Source organism: Leptonotus elevatus, chromosome 7, assembly GCF_054856555.1.
Source record: "Leptonotus elevatus isolate MCC_2025b chromosome 7, RoL_Lele_1.0, whole genome shotgun sequence".
In the NCBI taxonomy this organism is placed as follows: domain Eukaryota; kingdom Metazoa; phylum Chordata; class Actinopteri; order Syngnathiformes; family Syngnathidae; genus Leptonotus; species Leptonotus elevatus.
The window spans coordinates 9,241,661-9,263,922 of NC_141245.1; the positions used below are offsets into that span (position 1 = coordinate 9,241,661).

The window sequence follows — 22,262 nt, forward strand, 5'->3', positions numbered from 1 at the left end:
GCCATGTAGAAGCAGAGCCGTATATAGGGAGAGTTTTGCCAACTCTGCTTCGGCAGGGTAACAAGATGGCGTCCATATGTCATGAGACCAGTAGTTGACCAATCACACTGTGGTCAAACTCTCTCTATATACGGCTCTGATGTAGAGCGTACATAGACAAATCACAACTTTATCTTGTAATTGAAATATGCCATAAAAATAGGCAATCGTTTATTTATCTCTGAAGAGTAGACCTTGCAATACGAGAAGTGCTTTATTCAACAAATATTCAACCAAATGTCAGCCCTTAAAAATTGTTTGAGATGCATTTCATACCTAAGTGTAGCTGTTTTTGAGCCTTGTGGCTCTAGAGTCTAGACTAAGGTTCACCAACCTTTTTGAAGCTGAGAGCTATTCTCCTCTTTGTACTGATTACGTGTAGGACTACCAGTTTGAGACACACTACTGTATGCAATAATTTGCTCTAATTAACTATTTAATGTCATTATATGTTATTAATAATTATTATGTTCATTTATTTGAAGACACTGATCATGTTTATGAATTGTCAAAAATAATTAGGAAACAGAGAATATTAATGTTGCACTACACTATTATTGCCAGTGTTTACATTTTCAAATGGTCACTTCAACAACATTCCTAGGAAATCGTAATGTCCCATCACTGTTTAGCTATTTTTAGAACAGGCCTACGAGATACTCATGTGGTCTTTGGGGGCTACCTGGTGCCCACAAGCACCACATCAGTGAGGTAACCCCTGCCTAGAGTTTTAGATTTTTAGAAGGAAGGGAGGAGAAAACGGAGTGTCTGGTGTGGCAGGCGTGCCACTGGCTTTCTGCAGTAGTCTGCCAGCGTAGGTGTCTCTGAGGATTGGCACCTACTCTGCTTCTTTCACAAGTCCATTCTTTCCTTGACAGTACAGCTGCTAAACCAATCTGTGATAGTATCAGAAGGCCCTCCTTGGTAACTGTTTCGAAGTATATCAGCAGCTGTTGGGGTAGCTGCGCTTGGCATAGTTTCCTAAGAAAGTACTTTAAAGTTCTTTACTACCACTTAAAGTACTTTCAAGTACTTTAGCAACTTTGCCGTGCTTTCCTCACCTAATGGAAAATGTTGGTTCGGTCTGTAGAGATATAGACTCTGAGGCAGACCTTACCTTGTCTATCAACATCTCCCATCAGGTGAAGAAAGCATAGCAAAGACTATATCACCTATGCAGATAAACCGTTTGGTGGTTTTCACCCCCATTAGTGCACTGAAGGCTTCAACAGATGTTGAATGTTTTTTATGTTCAGAGTATGGTGTCCATCATTATGAGAGGTGGGCAGTCCGTCAGGAGTGACGGACTCACTGTCCGTTGGTCCGTCACCGACGGACCCCAGTTTTGCTGACGAATGACGAGAAACTTGAAAAAATTGGCGGACTATGTAATGACGGACGTGTTTTCGTCCGTCAGTGTAAACAAATCACAGACTTATACACACAAATGGACTAAAATGTCGCTTACTCACATCGGAGGAAGTGAAACCACCAGCAACCATCTTGCGTAGCCACTCACCAAGCGAGTCTAACTTTACTCCACAGATTTTAGCTCAAGATATGTTCTAAAGCAGTGTCAAGATCCGGTCCTCAACGGACTGCGTCCTGCATGCTTTCGAGGTTTCTCTATTTCAACGCACCTGAGTCAATGATCAGGACAATTATCAGGCTCCTGCAAAGCTTGCTGATGAGCTTAAATATGAATCAGCTGTGTTGAACATGTGAAACCTCTAAAACATGCAGGACTCAGTCCCTCGAGGACCGGACTTTGACACCACTGTTCTAAAGCCTTGATTTGGCGGAATGCCGTTTTAAACATTGATCAAATTGTTTTCAAATTTTCCTTGTGACAAGGAATACTGTTTGCAAGCATAAAAACTGCATGTGACCTGGGGGGCTACTCGTGGCCAAAATAAATCTACTTCAAGTGGCATTCATCAACAAGCCACCAACGAACAAACAAACCACTTGAAAGATACTCAACGCTTTCGATCTTGTTAATTTCATTCCCTCGTTTGTTTACATGGGCACTTTTCAGTTTCACTTTATGTTTACAAGCCATTTACTCACAAAACATCATACACGTTGGCTGAAACGGAAACGTGACAAAAGCTTCAAAACTCTTTACGTCAATTTTTTTGAAAAAAACTTGAAAATGTTTCTCTTCAATTACAGAAATTGTGCTTACGCTTCACATTGCTGGCACTTACACACTCGTGGACTGAATGGCGTGAAGATGTCTTACGCTGAAATTGTCATACAGTTGCATGGCTAATGTAAGCAGTGGACAAGGAACAAAATGTGGCAGCACCAAACGCTCAAAGAAACAAACTAAAGTAGCAGCGGTCAGACGGCGACGTCGTCACAACAGCTTGACACTCGTCAATGATGCGCTCCACACCTCCAGCCACCTAACGCTTCGCTGGGAGCTAGATGTCATTGAAGGTCAGGTGGAAAGCATTATGATCACACCGAATGACAATATGGACAGTCACGTCAAAAACCGAAAGTTCCAAGTAGCAAATGTGATGCAGACGTCTACACTTGTTCCCACTTCAACCATTGCAAATGTTGCAAGGGGATCTTTTGGATTTGACCAATGTCGAGCCTTTTTCCTGCTTCCTGGACGATTGGAAGAACTTGGCAGGTTGGAGTGGGTACAAGTGCCGACGTGCGCATTCATTTGCGTCAAGATGGGACGCCGACGTGACCTTGTGAAGTCGATCCCGGGTCCAAAGGGGCGCATTCTGGGAAAGGCGTCACTTTGGAAGTTAGCAGGATGATTTTGCTTGCAAAGATCAACTTGAGGCACAGCGCCACAGCTTCGTTCTTGTCGTTGTCGAGCTTACGCACCAGCAGGTTGACCGTGAGACTGCCGCACAAACACGCCAAGATAACACAGGTTTCTTTGCTGGGGGGGAGGGGCGCCGCCCATTACCCGTCCACAACATTGAAATTAGCTTGTCCTCTGATGAGGATGGCTCCGGTTGACGCTAAGACCGTCGTTGAGCGCCACTCGAAATCCACCGAGGTATGCAACAGAGGAAGATGACAAGCGCACAAACATTTCCACACATGTCCTTAATCAGGTCCTCTTTTTGATGTAGCTGATCACTTAACAGTTTTTGTCGCAGGAGCGCTGACGTTCCCATAGCTCAAAATGTACGGTTGGTTGTGGGGAAAATCCCAAGTGGTGGACGGATGATGTGCTTGAAATTTGAAGGTGTTGGAAAAACGTTGCAATGGATGACGGACAAAAAGCGGGAGAGTAAAAATGCTTTCCAGCGTTCACAGCGCAAAACCGTTGAGTCACCGAGGTGGCAAACATGACCAGCAGGCACAAGCAGGTGACGTCGTGGGAGGAGCACAATCTCTGACTGGTGGTTGTTGAGCACATCTCTGGCTCCCGATTGGTCGAAGTCAGCAGGTGGGAGGAGGGATTGGGCTCAGGACAAGTGGGGCAGTTACAAGGAGCAGGATTACAGGTGCAAGGAGCAGGTTCAGGACAAGGAGCAGGTTTACAGATACAAGCAGGACATGGGCACTGATCTGGAGGGAAACATTTATGAGAGAGCACTTAAGAAGACATGCAAATGTTTTTGTTGTTCATGCACTTTGACATTTGGCCATGAAGTGGCCAATGGATGCTTTTGGATGGGATAGGACCTGGTTTTACTGCGCCATTCGCGGCCACGAAACTCTTCTCAATCTCCAAAGCGTCAAAGAAAACAAACCGAGCCCGACTTTGCTGTGACGTCTTTCACCATCACTTGCTTGCATGCTGGCGGGGAGCGACTGTGACTAATCCTAGACGCATCCCTGAATCTCAGCATCGTAGCAACAAGGTGTGGACTCACTCAAGGCAAGCTCGCAGATGAACCTCTTATCACGTTTGCATGGGAACTTGTTCCAGCTATTCTCCACTGTTGATGATTTGGACATTGCAACGCAGTCTCTGCCATTCTTGAGAGTATCCTACCTGGGCCTGAAACTGTCTTTGACCCAGAGCCGGTGGTGCCAAAGAGCCGTGGCAGACAAGAGCTTGCCATCCAGCGGCTTTTCCCTTCAGCCACAAGGAATCCCAGGGACGAGCTGCCAGCCTGTGCACACGTTTCGACCACGTCAAGTGACACTTGCTTCCCACGACCTACCGGCAAAAAGCGGACAAATACTCAATATGAAGAACATAGAGTACGGTCTTGTGAAACCGCCAGGTACGGTCTTGCTCAGAACGTAGTCGAGAACATTCTTCCTAAGAATGTGATTATTTTTGTAAATTGGAACATCTGCATGTGTTACCCTACTTGTTAACTCCCAAAAATCAAAGGCATGCACATCCTTGCAAGCCCATATCCACACTCACTCACAACAAATAGGCCAGGATGTGTTCACGGCACGCAACGCACTTTGTAGTGCTCAATGGCAGTCATTTAGTTGCTACCGGAAAACTATCGTAATTGCACTAAAATACAAGAAAAGACACTTCAAACCTCGACGATAGATTTACACTCTGACAATTCAACTCCACTTTACTTTTGGTGAATGCAAAAAAAACAAAAAACAAAAAAAGGCCACTTCCATCCCAAGTGAATATTTGCTCACCTGCACAGGTCAGACACAGGTCAAAGAAGACAAGCAGCGTCGCGGGGAGTAATGTCCTCATGCTAACTGGACTCGCCTGTGGCTGCCAAGCTCAGTCAAAAAAGCAGCAGATGATCCAAGTGAGGATGATGCGGCGGTTGTGTTCGAACTTTACCTCCAGTTCCTCCCGTCCCCTGGACACTAGGCAAGTCAAAAATGATTGATGATGCCGTTTGTGTGATCTACTGGGCAGAGGAGAAAGAGAAGGCGGCGACCGCATGCATGGTAACATTAAAGCATCCATTCATTGTCCGAACAAGGGTCGCGGGAGTGCTGGAGCCTCTCCCAGCAAATAAGTCAAAATAACATCAAGTAAATAATGGCAGCTTGTCAACTGCGTTCAAGCCAACTCATCAAAGCTTCAACATGTCAGGAGGAAATGATGACACTGAGTTTTAGAACCATTTGATGACTGAATGGATCTTCTATGAGTCACAAAGTCCATTTGACTTAACTGACTTCATTTTTTATTTTTATTTATTTTTTAATACTGAGCTCTTAAAAATACTGAGCTCTTAAAAAAAATAAAAAAAAGACTTAACTGACTTCAAAAGTCTTTCAGAGTGAGCTAATCAATCAATCAATCAGCATGCAATTGATTGGCGATGAGAAAATGACAGAAAGGAGAAGGAATGATTATCCTAATCAAAAAAAAGTGTGCCACCCCATCTTAACGGTTCACCCCGAGAATAATTGAGGGGAGAAAAACAACCCAAAGTCAAATCACGTTAAATTTATTTCTACAGCCCTTAATCGTAAAAGAGTCTCAAAGGGCTTCACACACCCACATTTGGCAAATATTAACAACATCCCCTGATCTTAACCCCAAGAGGGCAAGGAAAAACTCCAAAAAGCCCATCAGGGGGAAAATAAGAAACCTTGAGAAGGGACTGCAAATGTGGGAATCCCCCTTCCAGGCTGAACAGGCTTGCATGGATGCCGAGTGGGCAATATGCTATACAACGTGAACTAGAATAGTGCACACATACAAAGCACACATGATAATGTTGTGCACGCCCATCTTTTTTTCAACCTTTCACTCAACATCATTTACTTCCAATTAAAAATGCCCAAAGTGTCATTGACGTGTTTTGCTAGCCGCGGGCCAAAAATCGTTTCTCAGGAGGCCTTCGTTTTTTTGAACACTTTTTGGAACCTTTAGTGAAAAAAAAAAGGAAGCTTCACTTTCCAATCAGGTGTCTTGGACTGTGATGCCAGCATACTTTGCATTTGGGTCTTGTCTACGCTCCAGACTTTGGCAAGATCAGTTGGACAAAAGCTGTCTTTTGATTTGTCAGCATTAGCACCAACCCAAGGCGGCTTCTAAAGATATTTTTGTGTAATTTGTGACAAAGAGCAGCAGCTACTGAACGCAGAAAATTCGATTTCATGTTGCTACTGCCACCTGTTGATGAAAAATTCAACTGCACACACCCAGTCATAAATGGTCACTTAAAAAGGATATTGGGAAGATATATTTGGCTAAAATATTACAAGTAGCAGCTTTAAGTCATGAAGATATTTTGAGAAGTAATAAGATGGCCTATTTCAAAGGCAAAATAAAAAAATAAATAAAAGTTAAAAAAAACAAAACTGAAGAAAGTTAATTTGTAGTTCTAAACATATTTACGGTGTTTTGTTGTTTTAAAACCTAACTTTTTGCCTCTCCCACTATGTTTTCCCCCTCTTCAAGCAATAGGCTTGATGATACCATAAAATACCGACCAATGAGAGGAGCCTGTGGGCGGGAATTATTGTGCCTCCAGCTGGTGGCTGCCAACGCTGGGACTGGGAGGAGTTTTTGCCCGTTGCTAGAGGGAAAAATTCCAAGACCGACCATAGTCAATACATACATAAGCCGCCTTAGTGTTTATTTATAAAGTGTGATATTTTCCATCGTATTCTAATTAGTACATCTACATTGTTATTTCTTTTTGAAACGGTCAGAGGTCGTACACATGTGTTTAGAGCTGCAGGCAGCAATGCGCATGTGGGAATTTGTTAAGTCACCAGAAGATGGATACACACACTATTTCCGTTTTGTCGGTTTGGCCTCACAAAGTAAAATCGTTTAAAAATAGCACAATTCAAACTATAGACCCCCTCTGACGAAAATTGGCATTTTAGTTTTCTTCGGCTACGATCATGTATCATATTGTATTTACTACTTTTGTGCTAACTGTAAAACAATGGGCGGGCAGTGTTTACTTAAGGGAACTAATGGGTGTTGTTTTTATTTTGAAATAATAGAAGGTGGAAGAAGCTTTCAATCTTGTGAAGATGGACTTCAACTGCTGCTGTCATTGACTGGGGGTGTTATTTACAGAGGCCAAATGGTCCGTTAAACGGAACGACGAGTCCAGTACAGCAATGGACTGCTCCCCGCCATAGTTAATGTAGTTTTCTTGTTTTTACACTCGAGTTTATCAACGATCGCTTTTCTCTTGGTGCGTTTTATCAGCCTGAGACGATGGATCGAGTGAAAAACTCCATGCAGCAAGTACCCAACGCCATCCCTAAAGTGATTCGACGCACTGGAGGCGCCAACAGTCTGGAGCTGGAGAAAGAAAACTTTGAGAGAGGGCAGGTGTGTAACACAACAGACAACACATTTTCACGACAGCTAGATGAGTCGTATTGTAAAGTGGGGATGTACGATGCTAATGGAGGCAAAACAAACGTGTCTGAAATGATAGAGACGATATATATAAATGACCCCATGTTTTAGATGTGTGACAGTGACACATTATGCTGATTTTCTTCACCAAGCATGTCGGTGCTGTGTTCATTGTCAGTCACTGTTTGTGATCAGCAGATACCAATGAGTACCCACAACAAAAGAGCTGTTGAAATGTAGGTCAGTGGCCTTTCGAATTCAGATAATTGTACTGTTTAGCCTACCAGCTGGATACAAACCATGCAGGAGCGTTGTGTATGACTTTCCACCCTCACTACACAAGGATCCATGCCAAGCCAGACCTGCATTGTCATAAGGGCAATGCATGAACATGTGCTGTTGGGATGAAGATGCATAGCAACAAAAAAGATCTGACTTGATCACTCATGCTCCCATTGAGCATGCATGCATGCATGCTGCTGTTGTGTTATGGATCCTTCTGTTTCCTGCCTGGTAGTCTTACTCTTACCCTCTCCCGCTGACCAGGCACAAAGGGGGTGGGGGTTAAGTAGGTCAAGTGAATCAAGGCAGCCAAACTGCTGCTGCGGTCCCGATTATAGACACTATCAGACATTACGTTTGAATGTGAACAGCATTGATCTGGCTAGCCTGCGTATAGTCTCTGTCATGCAGTTGACAACCCCCTTGCACTCACACACTTCTCTCAGGCAAGACAGCAGCAGCCAGGATTAGAAGGATTGTTCCAAGCCACGCGTGGTCACTAGGTCACTGTCAGGCTCCTACGTCATATTCCTTGGAAGTATATCCATCCATTCATTTTCTATCACTCTTTAGGGTCATTGGTGAAGGTGCAGTCTATCCTCGCAACTTTGGGTGAGAGACAGGATGCACTGACCACTCACCAATCACAGGGCACATGCTGTACAGACGAACATTCACAACAGTGGGCGGTTTTGAGTCTTTAATCAACCTAACAGAGACACATGCAAGCAACAATGTTAGAGGAGTGATTTGAACCCAGAAAATGACTGTGCGACAAATACGACACTAGTCACATATAATGACCAATCATGGCTCAGCTTTAGAAAACAGGTGAGCCGTGATTGGTCGTTACTTGAGCCCTGAGCAACTGTGATGTCATTTTCAGTCGACAGCAAGTGGCAAAATGGCCACTCCTGAGATGGAATAAAAATGGCTGGACACACACAAGATTAATCAGAATACCGTCTTTAGAGTAGTCAGGCTGCATTGAACATATTATTTAAAGAACATTTTTGGGTTGACTTCAAATTTAAGCTGCCTAAATAACAAGTACCGTTAAGTGCACCCTGCTGAGTCACAGTGAGAGAAGAAAGTACAGCACAAATTGGAGATGAGGAAGCCTGTGCTTCGAAAAGGGGTCAGCATCCATTGTTTGCACTTGTTTCAGATTCAGGGCGAGTGCTGCTAAATAAGATAATAGCATCTTTATTCAGTTAGCCCTTTGTAAATTAGAATTTCCTGGGTAAATTGTAGCTTGAATAATTTATTCTAAAATGATAATCCCTTCATTGCGTGGAAACTGTACATATTGTTTGTTGGAAAATAGTGCTTTAAAAATACAGATGTTTGCCCTAACATGATAAATATATTGATCAAAAACGATCGTGATTGTTTACTTTTTTGCCTCCTGGCTGATTTTTTGACCCGGGAGCTGAGTCAAGTGATGGCAGGAATCAATGAATCCACTTTTTTTTTCGTGGCAAGGGATCAACGAGAGATAATCCATTTGATCTGTTTTGTTCTAAAGCCGCCTAAATCTGTTGTGTAGTCGATTTCACCTCTTTTGTTGTAAACCAAATTAATCTCTGTGTGGTTTAGATCTCTGCGTTTCCTGCCATTAAGTACAATCAGAGGAAGCATTACACATTCTCCACATGGAAGAAACATAATAAAATATAATAGGTCTAAATCACAACTATTGTTTGATACGCAGTCGTAGGCATTTGGACTGTAGTTGACATGATTTGAGAGAGAATGGTGAACAATAGCTTCTTGTGTCCATCAATTTAAATACAAAACTGTTCTGCATTGTTTGTGCAAGCCCACACTGGGATTGGCATTGTCATGACTGGCTGCCAGTTGGACTCGTTGTTAATCATTTCCTTTTCGACTTGCATGCTTTGTCACATAGATTAGATTAATTGGTTATTGTTTAGCTTTTCTGGCAAAGAAGGATAAAACTGTTTGACTTACATGAACTATCTTAACTAACTTGATTTAACTTTCTCAAAATAAAAATGCTCAAACTTGCTTGAGGTATGCAGCAAAATGTTTTCTTATTTAATTTAAATACAATATTACAAACTTGTACGCCGGCCGGGCTACAGGTTTGTTTATACAGCTTTGTATGTCATTTTGCAATTTTGGAACCACTTTCCTGTCACTCAGACTAAGCGGGGTAAACTACCAGGGAGGGCTTTAAATCCTCTCTGTCACTGTGTTCTGTGTCCACATGGGATATAAGAATGGATGAGGGTGGCAACATGGCGCATAGTGCTTGATTTTAACAACCTGTTTGGCCTCAATATGGCAGCTGACTCTTCGCTTTAGTTTAGTATTTGGACGTTAACCGCAAATAGGTTTGTTTCAGACATGTTTTTATGTTCTTTGTGGATTCACTATTGTGCCTGTGAGTTTGTAAGTAGAAGCATGTGTTGTTACTGCTTTATGTTTGTTGTTTATGCTGAAGATATCTAGTCACTCCTACATTGCTCCATGGGCTGTTTTTTTTTAAATTTGAGAACTAGTGAAGGTAGTAATCTTTGGATACATGAACCATAATTAAAGCTTGTGGAAGGCTTCTGGGGCATGAGTTCCGCTGCTGGGGTATGCAGTGTGAACTGCTAACTGACATCACATTGTGCGTTGCCAAATCAAGGCCTTAAAATTAGACTACCAGCCTCCTCATTCTCATTATTCAAACAGTTACTCACTTGCTGTTGTAAATAAGCATGTGTGTTTAGGCTGGTTGTGATATCTACATACCGTTCCTTCTTTAGCACAGTTACGCTATGTTATTGCTGTGAGGGCATGGGAGCAATTTTAGGTCTCCAAATTGCTTGGCTGTCCCCAGCTCTCATTGGACCTCATTCACAACAATGCAAACGTATGACACTACATCAATATAAACATCGTAACGATAATAGTAACTGAAACGGGGAATTTGCTAACGAATTGACTAAATAACCATGAAATGGGCAGTATTGAATCTTCAATTTAACACAAGACAAAATATGAACATGTAAGTGAAATAAAACACTCATCTTCACAAGTTTATTGCAAGATATTAAGAAATAAATACATGCACATTGATGGGCTGAGTAAGAACATTTCACATATATTAGTTCATGTCTGGACTGTACTTCTTCATATGTTTATGTCCGGTACATCAAAATCCAGTAAGGTAACACATGGATTACCCATGTACACGCAGAAAGCGAGCGTGAAAGAACAAGCCCTGAATGTACTGAGACAGCAGAAACTGCAGACTGTGATGGTGGCCTCATTGCACTGACTGGACACAGAATGAAAGCGTTGGACAGTGGCAGGCCAGTTTGTGCAACAAAGTGCACTGATGAGTCCCTGGTTGACAGTACCAATGGCTTTGCCTTGCTTCATGTTTGTACTTGTCATCTTCTGCTCAGCACTACTGTGAAGCAGAAAACTAGAAAGTCGCTCCCAAGTGTTTTAACCGCATGCACAGTGGTCAAAGGTTACACTACATCTCTGTTGTTCTATCCAGTCAAAGTTGAATCCAGTATGTATAGACTATTGGTGTCCAAGCTATGGCCTGCAGCCCACCATCTATTTTCAACAGCATGTAACATATACAAATATTAAACATTTGACCCGGCCTGTGTCATTTGCCTGCAATGTACTTACTTAATTTCTGGCAAAGGCAGAATAAGAGAAAATAGAATTCATAGAATTCTCTTGTTTTGGCTCAGAATTTGGAGCTGGGATTCTGTGGGTTTTCAGTGCAGTCGGATCTATTGCAGTGGGCTGCTGGCCGCCTCAAAATCGTGAAAAATCCTTAGCTTTTTACTGGCAGCCTTTAAAAATATATATATTTATATAAAAAATAATATATAATTGTTTAGCAGCTTTTTACCTTAATGGATTGATTTTAGCATATTAAAAATAAGAGGTGAAGTATTTAAAAAAAAATCCCTTCAAATTTTCTGTAGGTGGCTCTTTCAAGGTAAAGTTTGGAAGCCACTAGTACAGACAATTATGAATTCTATGTATAAAAAAAAAGAAGGGAAACTGTTATGCTCTGTCTGATATTGTTTATTGGATTCGTTGTTATTTGGCTTTTAGGAGTTTTTAAAAATAATTATTATTATTACAATCCTGATATCCAAACGCGTCAGTATTCAACCACATCATAATACTCTTCTATTACCTACTTGCAGATACAGTGAATTTAACTTTAATAGTTTACTTATTGCCAAGTACGTCTTTGTCAGACGACTTTAATCACAGTCCACTGGGTTTATTGTAGGCAGGCATGACACATGCTATTTTAGTTTGTCAGCTTGGCTAAAAACATTTAAGTATTTTTTATTTGATTTGATCAAAGACACTTTTTATTTTGTTCTTTATTTCTTCCTCGTGGATCATGCCATCTTTAAAAAATAAAATAAAAAATCAGACATCAACAATAATGTTCTTGGACAGCTTGTCTTATTTTTCTTCTGTGGATTATTATGCCCTGATACCTTTGACTGTAATGCTATAATCATATTACTATTTAATGTCTGTTGTCACTATTGTTGGACTTTGCTTCAGTGCTGATAGGGAGCGATAGTTGAGGGAAATTATCTCGCTGTGTAGGAATATACAGTGTATTTAAAAAGTCTACACACCCCTGCTGAAATGCTAGGTAGACTACAGTTGGACTAAAATAAATAATTTCAAAACTGTTCCACCATGAGAATTATAACTTGTACAATACAGTTGAAAAATAATTAAACTTTTCAAGACGGTAAATACAAATATCTGGGAAAATATGGGTGCACAAATGTGCTTTCCTATAACTAGGGATGTGGTTATATTAAGGAATAAAAATTCACATTCAAATCTAGAAAAAACAAAACAACTTTGGTTCAACTTTGTATGCTGGCCTTTGTTTTTTTTAGTTATTTAAATATTAAAAATATTGTATTGCGTTATGTGATTTTTTTTTTTATTAAACATTAGAACGGGTCACATTGACCCATAAACATTGTTAAGAAACCAACACAACAGGAAGGTTAAAGTGTGCCTCTGATTAACCCCCAAGTAAAGTTCAGATGTTCTCGTATGCTTTTTCGGATGTTTTTACAGTCTCATCGCACAACTTATGGCCTGCAGAAGAGCCCCCTACAGCATCAATGGGTTCTTATTGTTCAAAGGTAACAGTCAGGAGAAGGGTAGAAACTAATTTCCAAGACATTAAACAAAATATGTAATAAAATAAAGAGTCATTATCAAGTGGAGAAAGTATAGCACAATGTTGAGACCCTAACAAGAACTGGATGTCCCTCCAAAACTGATGAAAGGATGATTTTGGGGGGGGGTTATGAAGACTGCCAAAGGGCAGACAGCAACATTGAAGTAGCTGCAAGAATTACTGGCAAATATCAGCTTTTTTGGACATGTGAAAACAATCTCCTGCCTTTTTAATATGGCTAGGCTATGGGGTTTGGTGGCAAAATGGACGCCAATCTCAAAAAGAAAATATGCAAGTCTGGCTCTATTTAGCAAAAACACACTTGAAATATCCCAGGCCAATGTGGGAAAATGTGTTGCAATCCGATGAACCCAAGGTTGAACTTGTAGGCCCTCATTCTAAAAATCATGTCTGATACAAACAACATTGCTTATCGCTCAAAAAACATCATACCTGCAGTGGGGCTGTTTTGGTGGATTTGGGGCTGTTTTTATGTGAGGTGGAGGGAATAATGAACAGTTTGAAATACCAGTCAGTATTAGCACAAAACCTTCAGGGAGACAAGAAAGCAAAAAAAAAAAAACAAGTGTCAGGAAAAGCCTACTTTTCTAATCAGAGGGGTTTAAATAGTGTCAGGTTGTGTGCTAACTCCCATTTAACATGGGTCAAATTAATTCTGAACACAGCCACGTCACCAGTTAAAACCACTTGTACAACCACATCATCTCAGTTGTTTAGTTTTTTTCACAGGGTAGATCACATTAATGATAATAGAAAAAGGTTGTAAATGATAGTCGTTTTTATTCATGTCACAAAAACCTGGCAATTTAACAGGGGTGTTTGTGTGCAGGTTTAAAAAAATAATATATATTTTAAATATCCACCGCGTATTACAGTGGCACCAGGGAGATGCAGTCTATTTCTAAAATGGCTGACGTCTAAGCATTTTTTTCCCATATTAAATCCTGTTTTTTTGGTGTGTAACTAACTAGCTGTAATGAAACATTTATTGTCTATAAAGGCATGTTTTAAATAATATTTTAACATTTATCGACTAAGCAAACGAGGACGGGGTGACTAATTGTGTTGCAGATCCGTGGAACAAATCTACCGGGAATCGTTTAACTGTCAACTGTTAACTATCATGTTGTTAAGCAAATAAATGTGTACCCCTTGTCGAGACTTGTCCTTTTGTGTCATATAAAAAAAGCCAAAGAAAAAGGAAAACATAAGTACATTTTGTCTAATGGCTGAACTGACCTGACCTCAATAGATTATGTACTTCATATGCCAAAAATGGTCAGTGTGAAGGCCCCTCGTCGTACCAGGAAGTGAAAAGACACAGTGGGAAAGAAGCTGCATTGTCTTGAACCAGTGTGTTCATTTGTGTGGCTTAGAGATACTGTGCATCACATACTATGGATCATCTGATGGGTAGTAAAAATGTATCAAAAACGAAATAACGTCCTCAATGAGTGTGACTGTGATGAATGTGCAAGCTTGCTAGTGAGCAAACCTGAAAATCTATTCAAAGTCTCATCATTATTTAATACAATGTGGAAATTCAGAATGTTTGTGAGTTGACCAGGCTAAAATGGAGTTTGAACATTTGCTCGGTCGTTACATTTGAATTTTTATTAAACCAATTAGGCCCAACAAACAGAGATTATGCACTTATTTCCCCTGGGGAAAAAATACCATGGCACGTTTTCCAAGAATCCAGATGGGGGCATCAGTTACCAAGAGTTGCTCTAAATTGATGCTATGAATTGAGTTTTTGTTCTCAAAGCTTGTTCTTCTACACAAACAACTATCCAACAGACAGACAGAAATGTCATACCTGCTAACAGTCCCGTTACAGTCCTCATACTTTTGGGCTGCCTTATAAAACATTTCTGCATGCGTACAGAAATCATATTTATACTCAACAACAGCTTTTGATGTAACATTTTTGTGAGGATTAAGAGATGTTGAACATCTTTCTGGGACAGTTTACAGTCTACAGGTGAGCAGGAGAAAGCGGATCATTCTTTCTCCGGAAGCTTGTTTTGGAAGGAACCCCCCCCCCCCCCCCCCTCTCTCTCTCTCAATTCTTTGCAGGACCCCTGGCGGGCCCCGGAACACAGTTTGAGAACCTCCGGGGTTTGAGCCATCCTACTATGCAGTATCCCGTGCTGCTATTGTCTCAAATAGAAGCGGACTATTTGCAAAATAAAGCTAGCACGAGAGTCTCGCTCCAAGCTGTGTAGAGACGTGTTGGCGAGCGGGATGTGAAATGTGCTTGTTTTAGCGGCGGTCCTCGAGTCGCGGACACTTCAGTTTCTCCGCGGTCGCCTGTTGTATGGAGCTCGCGGAGAGAGAGAGAGAGAGAGAGAGCAGGAACGCCAAAGGAAGGAAGGAAGTGGGGACAGGGAGGCATTTTAATACCAAAACGGGACACATGTTGAGCTAACGTCGCGCTCCTCCACCTCCCCCTTCTTCTACCGAACACATTTGTTGCCTCCTCGCGTTTGGATCAAGCCAGCGGATCTTCGACCCACCGCTGTGGGGAGGGAAAGGACCATGGATCTCAGTAAAATTGTAAGTGCTCAAAGGTAGCCTACATGCATTTTCATGACATTATAGGCTGCAATAGAACGGTGTTGTTTTAGGTCCTGGTGGTATGTAAGAAGTCGTAGATGGTATTCTCACTGCAAGTATGGACTTGTTGTCTACGTGTGGCTAAACGTGCCAATGAGAAGTTGTGTATTTTGATTGTGGGGGGTAAGGCATGGGGGTGCTTTTCATGGAAAGTTGCTTCAGTTCAATGCAAAAATCATTAAAATGACTACCATCATAAGCCAAACAACAGCACAGAGCATCCTGTGTTTTTAACATATATTAACATGATCTTCTTTTGCTTCTTGAACTGTTTTTGGGGAACAAGAGTAAAATGTATTTGCTTAAAGTGTCCAGCTCAACTACAAAGTAATGAACTAACAGAATAGTACAGCAAATGCTAATAATAATAAAAAATATATATACATATATATTTTTTCAGTATGTGATTAGGAAAATCAACATTGTAAGTGCCGGCAAGTTATAACTTGTTTCAAGACTAATTTCAAACTATTATGTTGTATGTGTTGGTTTAAATATTCTACTATGATAACCCACCCACCCAGATAGATTCAAGATGTTTAACTGCAGAAATAGTGGCTTTATTAAGCAATCAAATTCTTTGAGAAAATAGTCTTTCACTGTAAGCTTAAGAAAAATAAAGCATGCTATTGCGTACAAAATAATGCATTGTAATTTGAAAGATGTGGTGCAGTAGGGCTCACAAAAAGAGACTGACTTGCATCACTCGTGGCAGCAAATGATGGGATGGAGACAAGCGGGCCGTGTTCTGAATGCACTGGAAGCAGGTGCATGTAAGAAACAAGACCAGGCTTTCATTGGAAGCATGTCTGGTATATGCACTTGTAGGAGTGGGGAGGTGAATGTACACCGAGAACACACCTTCTTTATCCTTGTCAAAGAGGGGTACTGCTAATGTGGCTGAGCAGATGATATGAGTTCAAATGTTAGTACCATGATGCTTAATTTGATAACCAACTTTTTTTTGTTTTTGTAGACTAAATCTTTAGTGACAACATGAACTGACGTCTCTTGTGATAGCAATTGGAGTTATTGGGAAAGAGTTGAGTCAGTATACTGTAATTCTCAAGGTTGTTCCTTGTGATTATCTTTGTTTAGGTTGTTGAGCTTGTCTAGAGACGGTGTGGAATGAAAACAAGCCCAACAAATAGTTGATACTACAAGCTGGGTTCACAGCTCCCATTATAATGCTGATATTAGTTGTGAGTTTGGCGCAGGGGTCATCAATATGCCCACGGGAACCAGGTAGCCCCCAAGGACCACCTGAGTAACCTGTGGGCCTATTCTAAAAATAGCTCACCAACAATGAGACAGGGTTTTTCTTGTGTACAAAATTCAGAGGCGGCCACCTTCCACCTCATTTGTTTGCCACCTCTTGCCTGAGCCACTGATAACGCTCAACACAGCACTCCAGCTGTGTTGATTGAGCTCGGCAGCAACTCATTTTAACTGCAGTTGCAGTGTTGCGCAATTATGGAGGCGCTATATCAACAGCAGTTCAGCAATAAGACCTGAAGCAACAATCAAAGAAGAAATGGCTTTCTTTTTTCCCCTTTTTTTAAAACTTTAATGTACCAAAGATGAAACATATCATGGAGCAACAGTTGCACACACCTATTTCCTGGTTGTGAGGCAGAGGTGGTGCGCTCCAGCCATCGGCAAAGTCATAAAAATAGGGTGACCAAACATCCTCTTTTGGGAGGAATTAGCATTTTCTTACTTCCTGTTCGGGCGTCCGGGGTTTTTATAAATTCATGAAAATGTCCGGTTGGCATTGCATGACGAATAGGAGGTGAAGTACACTGTGTAACTGCAACTGGTACTACAATTTCAAGGCCGGGGCAAGTGGCCTTTTTTTTCTTTTCTTTTTGGGGAAATGAGAATGTGGTCACCCTAAATAAAAACAAAGTATAAACATAAAAGTATTTTACAACAACGCTGAACTATATTTACAATTTAATATGTACTAGTGGATGAATTTTTAATGTGTGTAGTTAAAAAATTGCAAAAATGAATGGCAATTTTGTATTCATAGAATTTCTCATTTCTAGTCCCTGATCGTAAAATGGCTGCAAGAGGGCGGCTGATGATGGCATAAGTCACCGCCAAGAGTACTGATACCTTAAAATAAGACTGGTATTGGCACCAATATAAATACCTGGTATCGGTAGTCACCCGTCATAGTCAGGATGATACCAGGACAGGAAAAACCCTGTTCAGTTAGTTAATATTCATATTAATCTGTTTCCTAACCTACTTATTAAATCGTTGTTCATAATTTTTGTGAGAAATCATTGGTCAACTTGGTCAATGTCTTCACATGGATAAATATACAGTAATTTAATAACATATGGATAAAGGTAATTTAAGAAAATTTGGTATTTCAGTGGTGTTAATCAGTACCCAAGAAGTTGCTCTTGGTTTCAAAGACATTTGTGATCCCTGGTTTAGAGAATGAGAAACAATAGAAAATGGAAAACTTTATCTGCGGCAACGCCAAGTACCAGGTGTCAGAAAGGTTCCAGGATTGGCGTCACAAAAGATTTATATCCAAAGTACAAGTATTCCCCTTTGTAGTAATCCACCTGGAGTTGAACTTTCTCAGCCGTCTCTGCCACGTCACCAGGGTCCAATGCAGCACCATCATCACGACAGGCTTTCCCCCAGCATTTTATTAGTCCGGCCGCCCACCAGGCTTTCCTTGCTCCCTACCATGCTGTACCATGGGCTGTTGGGAGTTTTCTTCCTAACAAACTCAGCTGGTGAATCTACACATTAGTATTCCGAAATCGTATTTTCACACAAGAGCTAATTCATTCCAGGTTTTATCGACGTAACATCATATTTTTCACACTTGTTGTGTGGTAGTTGGTCACAACATAATTCCAATCATTTCCTGCGGGAAAACACACCCACACTGGGAGTCTGTAATGGATGACCACACGTGATGAATGGTGGGTGCATTGACAAAGTGGCCTGAGCAGCTTCATTGAGCTGCACAGATGTTCGTTTTTATGATGTGTCCACATGACATCAGCAGTCCTCCCAGAAGTAGAGCTTTAAGAGCTGAGGCTTCACTCGAGGCTGAGGAATGACATCCCGTTAGGAGGGGCTCATAAACATGCCACGGGGGTGTCGGTTTAAGAGTTTAATTATGCCGGATTCCGGCCTTCAGCACGTTTATCTATCTTTAACTAGCTTCTGCTTCTGTCTTCAACTTCTGTTACCCACATTTGACTTTCTAATGTTTTCATGCCTTTTTAATAGGCTCTTTAAGAGATATTTGTAATCCACCGTGCCCCTGCATAACCAAAACACTTTTAAACGGGTTACATGATTTACAGTAGACTTCATGTGTTAGCCAGGCTACAATTTACCTTGTGATTAGATCTAAGTCAACATAGCATGTTCCCAAAGTGGTGATATTAGTTCTGTGTTGGATGATGTATACAGACTTTCCTCCTGTTAATAATGACCTCAGACTGTGAGTTTTTGTAAGCTAAATTCAGTTTGGTGAAGCGGACTGTTTTCCACTACCTTCCTCTCCTCAGTGCCAGCCTTTCAAGAGGTGTGGAGTGACGTTCGAGGGGAACGGATGTTTGTGTCTGATGCAACAAGTAAAATGGTCCTTACACAAGCAGCACAGGGGACTCTTGTTCAGAGGAATGACTTTTAAATGGAGTGGTGTTGCATTTGGAAATGCACCTTAGTTCCACATTGATTTTTGTATTTTTTTTAATTAATTTTTTTAAAAACTTTTTTTAGTTGCTGTTGTAAACTTTTGATGATGGCGTGTGTGTTTGAGAAGCATGTTCTGCGAGGTTTTAATGTTCGTAATGGCCATGCATGTTTTAACAGGAAGATGGGTGTGTTATGTTTAAAAAAAGAATGGCTGTAATTTTAACCCAGCCTGCCAAATTTAGTTTTGGTCTTATTTGATTGTAGTATAAAGGAGATACCGAATTGCTCATGTTGTTTTATGAAACAAATCTTTGTGCTGTTTTGCAAACTTATTCGCGCCTTTTTTTTTATGATATATTTGTTCAATTAAAAGTTTGGTACCCACCTAAAGCATTTGCAAGCAATGTGAGAGGGATAGAAGGAATAAAGTGTTTCACTTTGGTGTTCCTGCCACTGTCTGGGGGGCATTTAACACGCTTTTTTTATCTTGGGAAGTGGAGCAGTGTATTTTTCAGTAGAAGCTGTGCAGGAAATGGGTAGTGCTGGGTGTGCCAAGACAAGGAAGCATGACAGAGCACTTGCAAACATTTTGGCTACCATTTGGTTGTTTCAAGATCTAAAACAGCCGATTTGGCAACAATGAGAATTGGTGTAGTTCATTGAAGATATAATCAGCTCATGTTCACCTTAGCTCGTCGTATGCATGAACATTCACGTTTAGTCGCGTTTATGAATGGGATGACATGAAAGGGGTGCAAAATGGTTCTAACTTAAATATTGAAACAATATCTCATTTAAATATTTTTTTTCTTGACCATCAACGTGTATAAAAAATACTTTATTTGACTATTGGAATTGCCACTCTTGTGAGGTACCCACACTCAAAAAAATGGAGGCTAACTGATGATACAGTCAGGATTGGGAATGGTCAATTCACTGATTGTGGTTGGTTCAGCTGGGATAAGCTCCAGCACACCTGTGACCATAATGAGGATAAGCAATATAGAAAATGATATGCTGATTGAGTCGTTTGAAGATCATTCCAGTATAAAAAATGGCGGGAAAGTTTGCAGACTGCCATTATGACACTTCCATAGGCCGCATAATTCTGCTCAATACGACGCTGGCATCAAAACAGAAGATTTTTTTATTTTTATACCAAGCCGACTTTGGGCGAGAAGCACAGTATTTAACTAGTCTCTGAATTGTATAAATGTATGTAATATGATATCCTAATGCTCATAATGTCAGATGGATGGATTATTGGTCAATAATATCATCTAACAGTGTAAAAGACTTATCACTTGACTAAACGCCCTTTTGTTTTTCATGCGAAAAAACTGTAACATCCGTTTGACTACTGAGTTGTTTCTTTAAGTAGGCACTAGCAGAAGAAGCTTCCTCCCAGTACAGCTAGCCTACCATCAGCATATCAATGCCCTGCTTTTTTTTATGCTCAATCAGGCCTGCCAGGGCCAAGTTAACATGCCTTAAAGTATCGTTGGTTGTACAACTGTGGTTTGAAAAAAAAAAATAATAATTGTGACAGCACTTAGAAAGTCATTTGTGTATCATTTCTGTACTTCTTGAGTTACTTTTTCAAATGTGTAAGGAAAAAATGAAGGCTTGCTGGAGTCTTAAAAGAAAGTAGATCAACTAGTTAACCGGAGTAAATCCTCTCTCTTCTTCACCAAAAAACCTCACCTCTGACTGTGTTTTTTCTCTCTCTTCACTTGGATTTGTCAGTCGGTTTCAATGTGAAGAGCTAATTGACTATTGATGCCAGTTAGCCTCCTCAGCCAATTCAAGGAGTCCTGGGCAGCTGCCCCTCTCTTTCAAACCAAAGTACAAAGTGTCACTGTGGACTAACTGGGTCATCCTCTTGTGGGAAGCAGTTGCAGTGGAATACTGTGGGATTTTAAAAGGGGAAAAATGGGGGATGAAAATGTATTCAGAATTGTAACATGCAAAACGCACGAAATCTCAAGTAATAACAGAAGGTATTTGTGTAAAAGCTGATGGTGCAGTGGTACTGAGCTCGCTCCTCCCCTTGTGATCATTGTGGTTTACTTCCTGATCTTGACTGCTTGCATACTGGCACAAGTAGACTCGGGTCATCTGTGGGAAGCGAGATTATGAAACAAGCCTCCCGTGCTCTCCTAACCACAACTAAATGGAAATTGACAGAATGCCATTTGTGATTTATTTTCTTTTGTCATTTTGCAGTCTTTAAAAGAAAAGAAAATCATGTCTGGAGACCAGGAACTTGCATGGAATTATGTGCGGGCTCACCAAATTTAAATTGAATGTTTTTTTAATAAGATGCTAAGGTACTGGGGCTTATATCTCATTTTAGACAGCTACTGTACTGTATGATTGAGTCGGGTTAACTGTCTCATATGTTCAGACTGTTTGCTGTCAGCCTCCCATAATCATCAAATACAGAGAAGAGCTCAGTCGGGCCTCTCAGCTGCTCCCTTGAATACCAACTCGACAGAAAATAGGTCAATCACCTTCACTCAAACTTGACCGACTCTCATTCTCCGGGCGGCTTGAAAAAGGAATGCACTTTTGTGAAAGATAAAAGTGTGTCAAGTTGTGAAATAAAACACTTGAAAGGTTTGAAAAATATATATCGTGGCTGATTTTTCCTTTCCTTTCCTCTTCCTCACAGGCAGTGAGCATCAACAAGGCCATCAACACACAGGAGGTTGCTGTCAAAGAGAAGCATGCTAGGAATATCCTTATATTTTGTCTGTATACACAAAAGTGTGTGTGTGTGTTTTTGTGTGTGAAATTGCCATTCCCGTGTGACGCGTGTTCTCCGGTTGAGGTTACGTTAGTGCAAGATCAAAACAAGTAACTGAGGGTAGCCTCATCTGTGCTGAAGCTAATTTAATCCTTTGGGATACAAAATAGAAGGCGAGACAGTTGGTGCAGTTCTGTATTTCGTTTACAGCAATGTAGAGCTGCTTAAGATTGTTAGTAGAATTGATTCTAATATTATTGTCTGTTTGGGTGGACAGACGGACAAAATGAAAGTTTTGGGATTTTTTTCCGGGAGTTATTTTCTGCTTTTTGTTTGTGTTGTGTCCCAAACAAATAACAGAACAAAGTCATCATCAGTCAGTAGAGTGGATCCCCGCT

The 22,262-nt window shown here is 40.8% G+C and overlaps 1 protein-coding gene across 3 annotated transcripts in view; it reads left to right on the forward strand.

Moving 5' to 3' along the window:
• The first annotated feature begins 6,967 nt into the window (after window positions 1-6,967).
• Window positions 6,968-22,262, forward strand: part of hip1 (huntingtin interacting protein 1) — a 42,701-nt gene continuing 27,406 nt past the window's right edge. For 2 of the 3 annotated variants that reach the window (XM_086080703.1, XM_086080704.1), the window contains exons 1-2: window positions 6,968-7,267; window positions 21,790-21,853. In XM_086080703.1, coding sequence (XP_085936829.1) covers window positions 7,151-7,267; window positions 21,790-21,853 — 181 coding nt within the window. In that variant the 5' untranslated portion in view covers window positions 6,968-7,150. Of the gene's footprint in view, window positions 7,268-14,930; window positions 15,375-21,789; window positions 21,854-22,262 lie in introns of those variants that run through there. The other variant, XM_086080705.1, reaches the window with a different exon arrangement.